The following is a 17,108-nucleotide window of genomic DNA, read 5'->3' on the forward strand; positions in this document are numbered from 1 at the left end:
GCCAAGCTCTGGAGGCGGGGCTGCTCCTCAGAAGCCCCCCTCCTTCCCCAGTCTTCTGGGTGTGGCCAAGGAAGGTACCATTTCTCTACAATTTGCTATGTGCATAGCCAAGGTTGCCGTTGGGGCTTCTTCGCCCTCCTGCAGCAGGCCTCCTGCCTGCTTTTTGCAGCTGGTATGACAGGCCAGGCAGAGCTGCACCTGTTGAATGCCTGCCTGAACCCCAGCCCTCAAGATCCTCTTGAGGGACAAATCCTCTCCCACTTTTGCACCACGTTGCACCACGCTGTCTCGAGTAGGACTTACTCCCATCAGGTAAGTTTGCTAGCCACAATGGCTCTGTCTTCTGCCTCCACTGTCGGAAGCAATACGCCTCTGAATACCAGTTGCTGGGAATCACAAGCGGGGAAGGGCTCTAGCTCAGTAGCAGAGCACCTGCTTTGCATCCAGAAGGTCCCAGGTTCAGTCCCCAATGGTGTCTCCAGGTAGGGCTGGAAGAGACTCCCCGCCTGAAACCCTGGAAAGCTGCTGCTGCTGCCAGTCAGTGTAGACAATACTGAGCTAGATGGACCAATAGTCTGACTCAGGATAAGGCAGTGCTGTTGTGCTCACAGGGCCCTGCTTACGGGGTTCCCACTGGGACTTCTGGCTGGCCGCTGTGAAGTGCTGGACTAGGTGGGTCCCTTTCGGCCCAATCTAGCAGCCAGGCTTCTCCTTAAGTGAGGATCCTAAGGGCTGCAGCCTAAGGTTGTGGCTCCCTTGGAGATGTGTGAGCCTTTATAGGAGGAGGGCTGGCTGTGGCAGTGGACCTGATGTAAGCCTCTCTGAACCCACGGGATATAAATCTAATATCTCCGTTTCAACACACAGCTTATAGTTGTTAATGTTATTTAGAAACACACTTGGAAATATGGACTGTAGATATTAATCTATACGTTTAAGTTAGGATTGATGGAAAATTCGTAGCGTTAGCATCAGCTTTCAATGTTTGTATCTTTCACTGTTATATTTTATATATGAAATCATGAATAAATGCTCGAGGGTGTACTTTGCATGGAGGTCCCAATGTGGGAAGGAAAGACAGCCTCACTTCAGATTTTCTCACGATGGAACGTTCTTCCAATCCAAATCAAAAAGCCACAAATCTTATTTTAAGAATCACATGCCTGGGAGAAAGGTTCTGGCTGGTTTCCTACATTCAGGGATTTGTGTGTGTTTGTGTCAGACAAAGTCGGCACCTCCTGCAGATGGAAGTGGTACAGTACTGCCAGCTTCATGACAGGCAGGAATGGATCAGGTCTAGATCAGATCACTGCTCCGAAGGTCTGTCAAACACATTCGCTGCAGGCACAGAGTCATTGGCAGCCCTCAGCATTGTGGCTCGCGTTTGCTGGGGAAGGGTGGGTGGGGAGCATGTTCTGGGAAGGTGCTTGCCTACTTGCAGTTTATTCCCAAGCTAACCCAAAGGGTAGAGCTAAAGGTGGCCTGGCACTGCTGACTTCTACTGCATTGTCAGCCCACCTTAAATGCCCCCATTCATGTAAAAATATTGCTATGGGAGCCTTATTGTCTTATAACACCATATCATTTTTGTTAGTCAATATCTATATTTCCCCATTCTCCTCTAGGGAATTAAACGATCAAGCTTGGGAAGATTTAGAAAGATACTTAATAGAACTTGAGGCCCTATTCCCTAAAGCCTTTTTTATCATCATGGGTGACTTTAATGCTAGGACTGGCCCCAACAATGATGCATTATTTGCATCAAACCTCTGGGGGGGAGAGGACAATGCTCATTATGCCTCTCACTACGACAGGGTTTCTAAGGATACCAAGATAAATTATGGTGGCATCTGTCTAACCCGCCTAATTGGCAATCATAATCTTATTATGCTGAATGGCCTCAGACCGGTAGATCCATGTGCAGAATACACTTTTATTTCAGGTTGAGGGAGCAGTGTCATCGACTATGCCCTAATTTCGCACCACCTACTTAATTTAACATCGAAATTCATGGTGGACAATAGACAGGATAGTGACCATCTCCCTGTAACTCTTTCTATACAACTTCCAGAAAGGGGACGTTTGGCCCTAGAGTATAACCAAATGGACAATTTAGCATATACTACACATAAAAGGACCTCTTGGTGCCCCTCTGTAGCCACAAATGTGGCAAAATTCCTTACTTCCTGTCTCGGATTGGCTTTGCAGGAATGAATAACAAAAGCCACAAACCCCCACCTAATATTAACAGACTATGCTATTTTGATTTCGAACCTAAAAACGATCTTAGAGCCCAAATCTTCCTCTCATAGGGCAACATTCAACATGGGCTCTTCCAGATGGTTTGATAAGGACTGTCTTGCTGCCAAGAGAAAACTAAGGCAGTCCTATCTACAATATCGCCTTCAAAATGCCAACACTCTTCCCTCTGAGTACTTTGTCATTAAAAGGAAATATAAGTTAACGATAGCCGCCAAAAAAAGGAAGGCGATTCAGGAAGGGTGGAAAAACAATACAAGCCTCCAGAAATAAAAATTCGAAAACCTTCTGGAGGCTTGTTTCTGGAGCTATAAGACCATTCCTGCCCCATTACTTCACACACATGGGAAAAAATTTTTACTGAAAATTATGAGGATACATGTCACATCTTCCCTTCTTTAAATCTAACAAATCTCCCGGTCTGGTCACCTGTCACTCAAAAGGAAATAATTGACTTGATTAGCAGTTTAAAACCAGGCAAAGCTCCTGGTTTTGATAATATACCATCTGAACTGTTGAAAGCACATCAAGTTTGGTGGGCTGCTCTGCTGGCCAACCTGTTTACAATGATAAATAAATCCGGATAGCCCTCTGAGTCCTGGCTTGAAGCTATAGTCATTCCCATATTCAAGAAAGGGATTAGAGAGGATCCTGCGAACTATAGACCAATCAGCCTTCTCTCTGTAATTGGTAAACTTTATGCCAGCTACTTGAAAGGGAGACTCTCTACTTGGCTAGAAGAGGAAAATATCCTGGGATGGGAACAGGCGGGCTTTAGGAAAGGCAGGTCTGTGATTGATCATTGTGTAATCCTAAATCATTTAGCTGAAAAATATAGGAACCGATGGGGCAATGGCCTATATGTTGCTTTTGTCGATTTAAAATCTGCATTCGATACTATCCCTAGGGAGAAACTATGGGCAAAACTTGCAAACACTACAATTGATAAAAGACTTCTTTTTCTAATTATTCGACTACATCAGCATACATCTTTTCGAGTTAGATGTGGCCATGAGGGGGGCCTAACAAACTCCATTTCAACAACAAAAGGCGTTAGACAAGGCTGTATCTTAGCCCCTCTTTTATTTAACCTTTTTATGAATGATTTATCAATTAGATGTTATTCGCCTGATTTTCACTCCCCTAAATTAGTGACTCAGCACTGCCCCTTATTGTTATATGCAGATGCTGCTGCCCTCTTATCTTTATCCAAAGTTGGTTTAAAATGCTTATTTCGAGCTTTCATGCTATACTGTCATGAAAACCAGTTGACCATAAACTTTTCCAAAACAAACATTTTAGTTTTCTCCAAGCGTCCTTCAGTTTCTGAATGGAAGATTAATACTCATCAAATTGCACAGGTTACCCAATTTAAGTACTTGGGTATTTTGTTTCACTCATCCTTGTCCTGGGCCCCTCACATTCGAGCAGCTGTTCCAACAGTACGAAATTCAGCAAAGGGCATTTTACGATTTTTTTTTACAAAAGGAGGACAATATATTCCGGCAGCCCTACAGGTTTTTAGGTCTAAAATAATCCCTCAACTCCTATATGGAGTACCACTGTGGATTCGTGCCTTTAATTCTTCTGTAGAGGCTGTACTTTCGATCTTCCTCCGACAAATCTTTGGAGTCGCAAGATGTGTTCCGGCTGCAGCCCTTAGATTGGAATCTGGCCAAACCTCGCTTGAGGCTCAAGCGTGGTCTATAGCCTTAAAGTACTGGATTAAATTGTCATATGGGTATTCTTCTGGCTATCCCCCACTTATGTGGGAGGACCCCTTTTCCTCCCTATGGGCTAAAATGTTTTCCACCTACCTTGCAACCATAGGCTTTTCCTTGCAGTATCTCTCTTCTCAAGACTCAGAAGCAGTCAAATATTCCATTTTGACTCGGCTTAGGGATATAGACTTCCAACGCACAATTATGGTAGCTACCTCATCATGCTCTCCCATTCATTTCGGCCTGATGTATGAGCCGCTGACCTGTTCTTCTTACTTGGAATTTCTCACTGTCCCCAAATACCGTCTAGCCTTTACTAAGGCTAGATTTAATTGTCTAACTTCTGCATTACTAGAAGGGAGATATCGAGGCTTACCGTATGAAAATCGACTGTGCCTATGTAATGCATGCGTTATTGAAACCCTTTTTCATGTTCTTTTTGAGTGCTCACTTTATACTACTGAACGCTCCAAATTTGTAATTCCTATTATAAAAAAGTTTCCTTATAAGCCGCTTGATTGTCTACTTCCCCACCTTTTGTCAGCTTCAAATAGTGAACTTACTTTATCTGTTGCCAAATTTGTATTTGCTGCTCAATCTATATGGGGGGAAATGTTCCCTTTTGATGGTCCTGTTTTTATGTAAGATCTTAATACTATTTTATTTGGAAAGTTATTGTATTTTTTTCTTTCAATGTTTTGGATCTATGACTGTAATAAATTTGATTTGACAGGCAGGAATGGATCAGGTCCAGATCAGATCACTGCTCTGAAGGTCTGTCAAACACATTCGCTGCAGGCACAGAGTCATTGGCAGCCCTCGGCATTGTGGCTCGCGTTTGCTGGGGAAGGGTGGGTGGGGAGCATGTTCTGGCAAGGTGCCCGTGCCTTATGACTCAAGGAAAGCGCCGTCGCTGAGTGACGGAGCAATCAGTTTGCATGCAGAAAGATCCTCAGGAAGGGCCGTGGCTCAGTGGTGGAGTGCTTGCATCGCATGCAGAAAAATCCACAGGGGAAGGGCCAGAGGTCAATGGCAGAGCCCCTGCTTTGCATGCAGAAGTTTCCAGGTTTGATCCCTGGCATTCCCAGTTGCGGCTGGGAAAGACCCGTTTAAACTCCTGGAGAGCCTTTGCCAGTCGCTGTTGTCAATTCCAAACTAGTCAGAGGAATGCTTTGATTTGGGGTAAGGCAGCTTCCTATGTTCTTGTGGCACCTTTTCCCATCAGCACATAGCCATGCTGTAAAAAGCTGCCCCTGTTGAATTTCTGGCTGTCAGGCCACCGGTAAGGACACCAACATCCCTCTCAAACTTTGTACTCCCAGCTTCATCCCTCTGTTAGCCCTTGCTGTAAGCAGCAAGCTGCCTTAGGAATTGTCTGGATCTTGACCCGCTCTATGAAAAATAAAATTCAAAAATGTTGTACTGTAGCAGGTTTTGATCCCCCCCTCTTTTTTCTTTGTTTCTCTGTCTCTCTCTCTCCAGAGGGTGGCACGCTGAACGGAACTTGTCTGACAGGAGCAGCCGCTTCTCAAAGTGACAGGGATGTAATTCCTGTCTCTCGGGTTGTGGTTACCTTCCCACTGTGCCTCCCTTTCCCTGCCAACCCTTTTCCTGCCTTCCGTCACTGAATTGGGACGAAGGGAAAGAAGAGGAAGATGCCTCTCTTCTTCCGTAAAAGGAAACCCAGCGATGAAGCTCGCAAGCGCCTTGAGTACCAAATGTGCCTGGTAAGTCTGGGGGGGGGGGGCTTGGCTGGCTAATTGGGATGGTGGCTGGGATGCCCACAGTCACCAGGAGCTCAACGCACTGGCAGCAGCTCGCCAGGGTTTCAGCCAGGGAGACTCTCCCAGCCCTACAGCCCCGAGCACGGCCTTTGGGAATGTCTTGTGTTGGTATGGACAGGGCTTGGAGCGTACTGCTGACAACCGGAGACTTGGAAGCAAAGGGGCTGCAGTGTTACTCACATAGTCCCCCCCATTTAACTTTTTTAAAAAAAAAAAACTTATCTCACATATTTGAGACAAAGCCGCCAACCGTCTCCAATACTTTTCTGATTTCTGCAACTGCAGCTCACCTGTCTTGTCTCTCAACAGGCAAAGGAAGCTGGAGCCGATGATATCCTTGACATATCCAAATGTGAACTCTCAGAGGTATGTCGTCTGCGATGCTGATTCCCAAATGTTGGCCCTCGGGGGGTGAGAAACCAGGCTGTTGGCAGGGCCCGTTTTGCTTACATCTCTTGGTTGGAATCAAAACCTCTGTTTCACTGGGGGTCAAAAATCCACACCGTTGGGCATGGTCTTTAGCTTGCTGTGCGACAGCCGGGAGATCTGTACCTTTTATTACCTTCCTATAGCACAGGTGTGGGGAAATTGACCCACTGAATGTTGCTGAACTACAAGTCCCATCAGCGCCAGCAAGCATGGCCAGAGAGGATGGGAGCTGTAGTTCGGCAACATCTGGAGGGGTAAAGGTTCCTTGCACCTGCTGTGGTGGAAGAGGTGATCCAGGACTTTACTCAGCACATAGTTAAACTATGGAATTTGCTCCCACAAGACGCAGTCATGGCCACCAGCTTGGATGGCTTTAAAAGAAGATTAGACAAATTCATGGAGGACAGGGCTATCAATGGCTACTAGCCGTGATGGCTGTGCTCTGCCACCCTAGTCAGAGGCAGCATGCTTCTGAAAACCAGTTGCCAGAAGCCTCAGGAGGGGAGAGTGTTCTTGCACTCGGGTCCTGCTTGCGGGCTTCCCCCAGGCACCTGGTTGGCCACTGTGAGAACAGGATGCTGGACTAGATGGGCCACTGGCCTGATCCAGCAGGCTCTTCTTATGTTCTTATGACTGAGTTTCTCCTGCCATTTGTATCGGAGGCGGAGCTGTGCAAATGACTTTGTGCTTGGCCCCCTCCATCAATGGATGATTCACATTGTACCTTGACGTCAAGGATGGAGACTGGAGGCCTTCCCAGTGTTGTTGGATTCCAACTCCCATCAGCCCCAGCCAGCATGGCCGATGGCCAGGCATGATGGGAGTTGCATTCCAACAGTATCTGGAAGGTTCCAGGTTCCCTCTGTCTGCCTTTCGTTCGCCTCAGAACAACAGCAGCCCCTCGTGATGGAGCAGAGCTAGCCTCACCATTTTGATGCGGCTTACACAGACGGGGATGAGGCGGGGGGGGGGATGGCCAGAAGGTCAGGGCTGTGCAGCTGCACCGGGGAAGTGCCAGCGCAGCCCTGACTTATTTGGGTAAGTTACAGCTATGGCAGGGTTGGAAGGGTGGCTCTGCCCCTCCATGCAGGCCACTGCTGCCAATTTTTAAGAGTTTTTGGTACATATATATTGCTGCAGAGTGCAGAAATAACTGGTCGTCTGTTGAGACTGGTAGCTGAAAGAATAAAGAAACTTAAGGTTTATTGCTAGAAAGAGGTAACGTGATACCTGCTGCGAAGTAGTCGTGTGGGCTTCCGCTCAGGGAGCCATTATTTATTTATTTTATTTATTTATTATTTTATTTATATTCCGCCCTTCCAGCAGGAGCCCAGGGCTGCAAACAAAAGCACTACAAACACTTTAAAACATCATAAAAACAGACTGTAAAATACATTAAAACAAAACATCTTTAAAAACTTTTTTTAAAAAAAGCTTTCAAGGCATCTTTAAAAAAAAAGGTTAAAAAAACCCATTGCTAAACTAACTGAGAACAAAGACAGGAAGAGAAGGGAGGAAGGGGAGAAGCAAAGCCTGTAAAAGCAACAAACTCTTTAGAGGAGGAAGCAGCACAGGGAAGAATAGGTTGCCTTTCTCTCTGTTGCCCCTCCCCATCTGTTCAGGCCATTTGTAACATGCGTTGGTGCTTTATTCGCAACATCAATGAATTCGGAGAAGGCAGCTTCTCCTGCTCCTTACTTTCGTTTTTCGTGCAACGGGGCACACTTGGCGCTCACTACAGCGAGGGAGGTGGGCCTTCTTATCAGGAGGTCTGTTCTGCACAATATAGGAATCAGGCCTTTAGCACTGTGGCACCTACCCTTTGGAATTCCCGTCCCTTAAATGCCAGACAGGCACCATCTCTGTCATCTCTTTGGTGCCTGCTGAAGACTTTCCTCTTCCAATAAACCATTTAGGTAGAGATCTTTCCCAGCCTGCATCTATATTGGAATTGTTTTTAGATGTATTAATTGCTTTGTCACTTGTGTGTTTGCCACCATGGGTTCCTTTGGGTGGAAGAACAGGATATAAATTTTCTTAATAATAAACCCTGTGTCAAAATGGCCTGCCTTGAAGAATCCTTTCTATCTCATTCTGATTCTGTTCATAATATGTTGTTGGACCAAGATTTGGTTTCTTTTTGTGTGCCTGCTTTTAGCTTCCATACGGAGCCTTTGCAACCTGTAAAGTTCTGCAGAAGAAGGTAAGAGACACGTTATCAGTATTAACAGGACCTTTGTCAACCTGGCGCCCTCCAGATATTTTGAACTACAACTCGCATCAGTCCCGGCCAGCACATCCGTATTGGACCACATCTCTCATCAGCCCCAGTCACTACGGCCATGCTGGCTGGGGCTGATGCGAGTTGTAGTCCAAAATGGGCATGCTGGCTGGGGCTAATGGCAGGTGTAGTTCAAAATATCTGGAGGGCACCAGTTTGGCAAAGGCTGTGTTAACATAAAGGCCAGGATCAAAGTATTGAGCGGTTGCATCTCTGTGCATGGGACTCTTCTTATCCCCTCTCCTAATCAGCCATAGGTGAGGCTAGCGAACCTTTTGGTCAACCCAGAGCAAGACAGCACAAGGCGTAAATGTGGCTGTTTGGGTCCTGGCCAATGTCCCACCCCCCTCTATTTTGTCTTTTAACTTTCTTTAAACTCCTTGGAGGGTTTTATGGGAGCAAATAACAGTCCAAACCTATGCAGTGTCTTTCTGGCAAGAGCTATTTCTTCATTGCCCCCACCCGCTTGCTGATCACTCATTAGCTTGGCTTGCAAAACCATAGTTAAAGTAAATCATGGTTTAAACGTGAGCATGGTCATGCCCTTTTGCTGAAATCACAGGCACTTCTCTCCATTTCTTTTCTGCTCAGGTGTTGATTGCCCACACAAACTGCTTGACGTCTCTGGTGCCCAAATCCTGCAGTCTTCTGAATCTGATAAATGTGAAGGTAACTTGAAATTCTCTTTGTGGTTTTTTTTGCAATGACTTGCAAATGACTAGGGAGGAGTGTAACAAGGTGGAGGCTTCGGGGTCTGCTGGTGAAGGAGAAGGCGCAGAACCCTGGTGTGCTGTCAGAAGGGAGACCCTTGAAACTAGGCCCCATTCCTACGCAACTCTGCTGGTTCTTTCCCTACACCGTAATGTCCATTTTCCCTGTTTAGCAATAGCTACCGGTCATGTTAAGCAGTCTTGCCCAACCTTTGGTTCCCCAGGTGTTGCTGGACTACAGTTCCCATCATTCCTGACCATTGGCCATGCTGGCTGGGGCTTATGGACGTTGTAGTCCAGCAACATCTGGGGAAAGATTGGGAAAGGCTGCATAAAGCTCTGGACCACTCGGGACCAGGTTACCTGAAAGACTGCCTGCCCCTGTACTGACCTGTACGATCGATTAGATCAGTGGCTCTCAAACGTTTTTCTCTGCAGACCATTTGGAAATTGCCGAGGGTCTTGGTCGACTGCCTGTTGCAGTTATTGCAAATGTGCTGTGCTAGCTGCTGTACGACTTTTAATTGTGTTTTTATTGCATACGTTATTTCTTATCTTGTATTTTGTTGTATCCCAATTTGTATTCCATAGAATTCAAATGGTAACCACAGTAAAATACCAGAAATAAAAGAAGCAATAAAAACAATTAAAAATCAGTATATTTCATGTGGACATGCCATGGACCACTGGTGGGCCACAGACCACAGTTTGGGAACCACTGACTTAGATCATCTGGGGGAAGTTCTCTTTGTGGCACTGGACCCTACAGAGTCTCACAGGTCGGTAACCCAAAAACTGGCATTTTCTGCTATTGGCCCTGTGCTGTACCCTTCCCTCTGCCGTATGTGAAGCAGCAGCCATCAGTTGCTTCAGACATGTTGTAAAGACAGATCTGTCTTTCTTTGACCCATAAGAACGGACCTGTTGCTGTAGAGCCAGGGTGGTCAGCCTGCAGACCCTGGGCTGCCTGCATGAGGGTGACAATGAGGGAAAAGTGGGGGAAGAGGGATGGCACAGAGAGAGAGAGAGAGAGAGAGAGAGAAGGGGTGTCAAAGTGAGTGAGAGAGAGAAGGTGTCAGACAGAAAAGGGGTGTCTGAATGAGTGAGAGAGAGAAGGGGTGTCAAAGTGAGAGAGAGAGAGAGAGAAGGGGGTGTCAAAGGGAAAAGGGGTGTTTGAGTGAGTGAAAGGGGATGTCAAAGTGGGTGAGAGAGAGAAGGGGGTGTCAGAGAGAGAAAAGGGATGTGAGAGAGAAAGGAGTGGCCCCCTCACCACTTGCTTTGACCTCCAACATATTGCACCTGAGGGAATGTGGCTCTCAACAGAAAAAATTCTTGTGACTCCTGCTGTAAAGGCTTGGCAGATAAGATGGTGTCCATCTTATTTTCTTCTTCCCTCCCAGGTTTTAGATCTACATGACAACCAGCTGACCTCACTTCCTGCTGATATTGGTCAGCTGACATCTCTCCAGGTAAAAGAGACAAACACATCCTGGGGGGAATCCTTTTCTCAGAACGATTTCTCCTGGGCAGCCTCAGCAGGGGTGTAGTCATCCAGGGCCTCGGGAGGTCTTAGACCCTTTACTTTTTTGGGATCAGGGTCCCTATGTCTCCAGCATCCTATGAGCCAATTAGCATGAAAGAGGAGTGTGTTAGCCATTGAGAAGAGTCTTCCAACATGTTTCCTTGTCCTTTCGTGCTGATTGGAGCCAATCAGAGTGAAAGGAGGTGAGTCAGCCACAGAGAAGACTCTTTTCAGTAGCTAACACTCTCCCCTTTCGTGCCTATTGGCTCCTTGGGGCATCTGTTGTTGTGGGAGAAGGCATTAATAAGGATCTCATTCTCAATCCAGCAGCAAAAATGGGGGGTAGGGGCGGGAAGGAATGTGGCCGTGATTATCTTGAAGGGACTCTGCAGTTCTGAATTTGCCACTACTCTACTGAGCATGAGTGTGGGTGACTGAAAACCTACAGGATCCTTTCTGTCACTTTTTGGCCATGTGGGCTCAGCCTCCCAAAACAGGATAGTGTCCGGGCCTGAATCGAGAGCCTCTTGATTGCTTGAGGCGAGAACTTACCTAAGTGAGCTACCACAGAGTGTGTACATATTCAGGTGACAGAATAAAACACGGAAAGGGATACGTGTGTGACAGCAGCCTCTGCAACTGGCTGCCAGTAGGAAGCCTCTGGATTGGCCTTCCCGTTTTTTCTAGTTCATCAGAACAAGATGTTTTTCTCTCCTGCATTTAAGCCTCCAACTCGGGCTGGTGAACTCAGAGACAGCACCCTGGAAAGTGTGGCCTTGGGCCTAGATTTCCCAGCAGCCTCTCCCTGATGCAGTTGGGAGACACCGACGCTCTTGTCCCTCTTCTCCTTTTCATAGGTCCTGAACGTTGAAAAAAATCTCTTGAAGGCCCTTCCGGATTCTATAGGGGACCTTGTTCAGCTGCAGACCCTGAATTTGAAAGGTAGGATGAAATATTTCTCCGTCGGAACACAGGAAGCTCTTCCACAGTAATAAAAATAGATAAATAATATATGTGTCATGTGCCTTCAAGTCGTTTTCGACTTATGGCAACCCTATGAATCAGCGACCTCCAAGAGCATCTGTCATAAACCACCCTGTTCAGATCTTGTAAGTTCAGGTCTGTGGCTTCCTTGATGGAATCAATCCATCTCTTGTTTGGCCTTACTCTTTTTCTACTCCCTTCTGTTTTTCCCAGCATTATTGTTTTTTCTAGCAAATCGTGTCTTCTCATTATGTGTCCAAAGTATGATAACCTCAGTTTCATCCTTTTAGCTTCTAGTGATAGTTCTGGTTTAATTTGTTCTAACACCTAATTATTTGTCTTTGTCATGGTCCATGATATCCGCAAAGCTCTCCTCCAACACCACATTTCAAATGAGTTGATTTTTCTCTTACTCATTTTTTTCACTGTCCAGCTTTCACATCCATACATAGAGATCGGGAATACCACGGTCTGAATGATCCTGACTTTGGTGTTCAGTGATACATCTTTGCATTTGAGGACCTTTTTTAGTTCTCTCCTAGCTGCCCTCCCCAGTCCTAGCCTTCTTCTGATTTATCGGCTATTGTCTCCATTTTGGTTAATGCCTGTGCCAAGGTACTGATAATCCTTGACAAATTCAATGTCCTCATTGTCGACTTTAACGTTACATAAATCTTCTATGATAGTGCATCTTTTAACAGCTGCTCAAATGTCGACTTCTGCAATTGGAAGAAAATAAGAACTGTTGATGAGTGGATTGTGAAACTCTGGGAAATCGTATATATGGTTAAACCAACTCACTGTTCTTCAACGTTGGGTCCCCAGACGTTTGTTGGACTACAACTCCCATTATCCTTGGCCGTTGGCTAAGCTGGCTGGGGTTGATGGGAGTTGTAGTCTGATAACATCTGGGGACCCAACGTTGAAGAAGAGTGAACTAACTAATATGGTAAGGGTTTGAGAGGGGATGCAACAGAATCATCTCTTTGTAGAAGACTTGAGTATGTTATGTACTGAAGCAACAAAGATCAAGAAAACATACCGCCAGAGATGGGCACTGAGTATTAAATGATTTTGGCTTTTTATACACTTTCTTATCAAAAGAGAGGGCGTTTTCCCATGATCTTCTCAGCTGTGCCGCCTGGCTACCTACCTCTTCTCCCCATGCTGCCTCTCTGGGCCATCTGTCAGAGATAGCAAGTGTGACCAGCCAACCGTTTGTCATAAGAAGTTAACTTAACCAGGTGTGTCTCCCGGGTGGTTCTGACTGGTACGTCTCACCCCAAAATGGAATGCCTTATATGATGTTACATAGTGCTCTGGTAACTATCTTAGATGTTGATCAATATAACGCAGCATTAGCTGCCTTTCCAGACACCTTGTCTTCCAGCTCTCTGTCACTAAACCCACAGCTATATACAGAAGGGCGAGGTACAGAAATCCCTTTTTTAAAAGGAACTTTTTACTCTTTTGCAATATGCGCCTTAGGAAATAAGCAAACTACACAGCAATACCAGCAATAATAAGTACTTTTAGACGTATATGGGCTCAAGCCCATTACATTGTAATATGTATAATTTTTAATTCAGAATATGATGTGTAATTAGATAAATCCAAACAATAAAAAATGATTAAGTCTCACACTTTCTACACCTTCCCCCCTCCTTTGCAGGCAACCACAAGCTGAAGGAATTGCCGGCTGCTCTGAGCGGTCTGCGTAGCCTGCGGACTTTAGACATCAGCGAAAACCTGGTGCGGGAGTTGCCACAAGCACTGGCTCACATCCGGACGCTGGAAGTACGTGCTCAAAGAGGGCTTTGCTTTGCTTGTTTCTGTGTGGAGTAATTCATACTGGGGATAATAATACTGAGCAGATTTGGAGAGTTTTGCTTCTTCTGGGGTTTGTCTGATGCACCATGGACGAGCCTGTCTCGGATCACAGTAGGATGGGAGTAGGCAACTCTTCAGGGGGAGGGTGCAAAGCCAGCCTTGTACCAAGGAGTGAAGCTTAAGACTTTTTCTGCATTAAGATATTCAACTGAGACTCTTCCCCAAGTCCCATCACTTTTTGAAGTGCATTATAGTGCCGGAGGAAAAAGGCCTTTTCAGTGGTGGCTCCATGACTTTGAAATACCCTCCCGATAGAGGCTTGAATTGGCATTGCAGTCTTTCTGGCGATGGGTTAAGACTTTCCTGTTTGCCCAGGCATTTTAAAGGAGTTACATTTGCTTTCAGTCTGCTTTTGGAGTTTTAATAGCTGTCTTTTGGTTTAATTGTTTTCTGAGGAATGAAGTTTTCTTTTCTATTGTGTTTTATTATTAGTAAGGAGCATTGTACACCGCCCTGGGATCTGTTTGGATAAAGGGATGTTTGGACGGTGTTAAAATGCGTTTTAAGAGTACAGTTCTGGTCACCGCACCACAAAAAGGATATTGCAGGGCTGGAACAGGTTCAGAAATGGGCAGCCGGAATGATCAAGGGGATGGAGCGACTCCCCTATGAGGAAAGGTTACACCATCTGGGGCCTTTTAGGTTAGAGAAAAGGCAAGTAAGTGGGGGCGCATGATAGCAGTGCATAAGATTACGCATGATGTGGAGATGGAGAAGTTTTTGTCCCTCTTTCCTAATGCCTGAATATGGGGTCATCCAATGAAGCTGAATGTCGGAAGATTCAAAAGAAAGTACTTCTTCGTGCAGCGCATAGTTAAACTATGGAATTAAACCAGAACGATCACTAGAAGCTAAAAGGATGAAACTGAAGTTATACTTTGGACACATCATGAGAAGACCTGATTCACTGGGAAAGACCATAATGCTGGGAAAAACAGAAGGGAGTAGAAAAAGAGGAAGGCCAGACAAGAGATGGATCAATTCCCATAAAGGAAGGCACAGACCTGAACTTACAAGATCTGAACAGGGTGGTCCACGACAGATGCTTTTGGAGGTCGCTGATTGATAGGGTCGTCATAAGTCGTAATCGACTTGAAGGCACATAACAACAACAAGCTATGCTCTGCCTCCACTGTGAGAGGCAGGACACCCCTGAACGCCAGTTGTTGGGAATCTCAAGTGGGGAGAGTGCTGTTGCACCCAAGTCCTCCTTGTGGGCTTCCCATTTGGGCATTATTTATTTATTAGATTTATTAGTCATCCATCTGGCTGGCTATCCAGCCACTCTGGGCGACGTATAAAATAAAAACATATAATTATATTAGAACATTAATAACAATAATAAAACCTAACCCACCCCAAAAGTGTGTCCAGAGAGCCAGGTCGTCAAGGCCCGGCGGAAGCTCATCGCAGAGGGGGCATGGTGGAGATCATTTGGGAGGGAATTCCATAGAATGGGGGCCACAATGGAAAAAGTGAGTGGCATCCGGCTGGCCCCTGTGAGGACGGGATGCTGAGCTTTTGGGCTGATCCGGCCTGGCTGTTCTTGTGTCCTAAAATACATCGCTTTATTTGTGCCCCACAGACGCTGACCCTGGATGCCTCATCCATGACCTACCCACCCGATGACATCTGCAGTGCTGGCACGGAGGCCATCCAGCAGTTTCTGTGCAGAGGTGAGTAAAGCAGAGGGCCTGCCAAGCCCAAGCAGGGAGCTAAGGGGGAGAACCAACCTGATGGTGTCTTATGTCTACCAAGAATGCCTCTGAGCCTCTCCTGGAAAGGGGAAGGAAACTGCAAGGGCAGGGCAGCCTCTTCCTTTTCTGCAAAGCTGTCTTCCCTCCTCATAGTTCTGTCCTATGCCTGCTTAACCGAGAGTCAGTGCGGTGTAATGGTTAAGAGTATCAGACTGGGACCCAGGAGACCAGAATCTACATCTTGCTCTGCCAGGAAGCTCACCGGGTGACCTTAGGGGCCATCGCTGCCTCTCAGCCCTAATCTCACAGGGTTGTTGTGAGGATAAAACGGGGGGGGGGAGAGAGAACAGCATATGCCACTTTTGAGCTCCTTGGAGGAAAGACGAGAATAAATAAACTCAGGAGTGAGCCCTGTTGCACTAAATGAGATGTCCGAGCAGGTCAGGTTGTAGGAGAGCAGGGGGGTAGGCGGTCAGGAGCAGGTCAGGTTGTAGGAGAGCAGGGGGTAGGCGGTCAGCCAGTTAATGACAATTTGCGTGGGCTCCCAGCTGTCTTCCAGGAGTTGGCATCCATCACCAGCTATGCTCTTGACCTCGTGGTAGACGGTAGAGCATGTTTGTGTATTCGTGGAGCGACAGGTCTCTGGAACCAGCAACTGCAAGCTGCATCCAGCAGCTACATCTAGACCATCCTCTAAACCTTGGTTTGGAGAATCGTCTGAATCGAGCTGGTGGTGGCATTCAGTCATCACAATAAACCATGGTTATTGTGATGGGAACAAACTTAAGCTCAGCCAAGGCCTGCACGCTCCCCATGCCCCAGGGAGAGGCTGGGGTTCTTTCTGTCATGACAAACCATAGCTTATCATGATTGCAAATGCAGCCAGTGAGCATTGCCACAGCAAAGCAAGGACAATTCACACGTGTGCTTTAAAACTGGGCTTGCTGATGACACTGGTAACCTCCTTCTACCAATGAGCTCGGCGTATATGGGGTTATCCCCTTTTATCCTCGCAACAGCCCTGTGAGGTAGGCTGGGCTGAAAGGGACAGAAAACCTGTTTGCTGCATTTTATAACCACACTGAAGAGCTTGGAGGCTGAGCAGGGATTTTCACCCAGGTCTTCTTGGTCCAGCCCTCTGCTGATTGCACCACCATGCTAGATGCAATCCCTGAGCCCTCCCAGTACCTGACCTGATGGTGCCGTATCCTGCTTTCTTCCAGAATTAGGAATAGAGTACAATCCTCCCTCGCAGTATTTACTCCCGGTGTTGGAAAGCGACAGAGGAGAGACTTCGGTGGACGGGGTGGCACGGCGGTCTCTAAATATGCGGAGGACGAGGCTGAGTGGCAGGTAATCCATGAGGAACAGGCGGCCGCGTCTAGGTGGGTGAGGAACCTGTGGCCTTCCAGATGTTGCTGGACCCCTAACTGCCCTCACCCATTGGCCAGGCTGGCTGGGGCTGATGGGAGTTGGAGTGCCTAGAAGGCACCAGCTTGGGGAAAGCTGACCCAGGTACCAGCTTGGCTGCCCTTCCTAGCCTCCCCTGAACATCCGGTCATCGCTCATTGGGCTGACCCAAGGGCCCCAACCGCCTGTCAGGCTGTTAGTCCCACATCCTCCCCATATAGGTCAGCCCTGCTCTCCTGTCTGTTGCGTTCTGGTCCAGTGCCGGATCCCACGGAGAAGGAGGCTGCTGGCCCATGGATAGCTCTTGAGTGAGCAACTTTGTCCATCCGAGGCTGGAAGCAGACTTGAGGCCTTTTGAGCCTCTGTCTCCAGCCCTCTTCAGAACTTTAAAGGGCCAACTCTCTGGCCTTAAGAAGGGCAC

The 17,108-nt window shown here is 46.9% G+C and overlaps 1 protein-coding gene across 1 annotated transcript in view; it reads left to right on the plus strand.

Annotated features, from left to right (window-relative positions):
- The first annotated feature begins 5,613 nt into the window (after nt 1–5,613).
- The window catches only part of LRSAM1 (leucine rich repeat and sterile alpha motif containing 1), a 32,620-nt gene continuing 21,125 nt past the window's right edge, over nt 5,614–17,108 (plus strand). The window contains 10 exon segments of the mRNA XM_061604180.1: nt 5,614–5,707; nt 6,074–6,130; nt 8,352–8,396; nt 9,066–9,143; nt 10,585–10,653; nt 11,564–11,648; nt 13,363–13,487; nt 15,166–15,256; nt 16,501–16,590; nt 16,593–16,630. Coding sequence (XP_061460164.1) covers nt 5,636–5,707; nt 6,074–6,130; nt 8,352–8,396; nt 9,066–9,143; nt 10,585–10,653; nt 11,564–11,648; nt 13,363–13,487; nt 15,166–15,256; nt 16,501–16,590; nt 16,593–16,630 — 750 coding nt within the window. The 5' untranslated portion in view covers nt 5,614–5,635.

Source organism: Rhineura floridana, chromosome 20 (genome assembly GCF_030035675.1).
Source record: "Rhineura floridana isolate rRhiFlo1 chromosome 20, rRhiFlo1.hap2, whole genome shotgun sequence".
Taxonomy (NCBI): domain Eukaryota; kingdom Metazoa; phylum Chordata; class Lepidosauria; order Squamata; family Rhineuridae; genus Rhineura; species Rhineura floridana.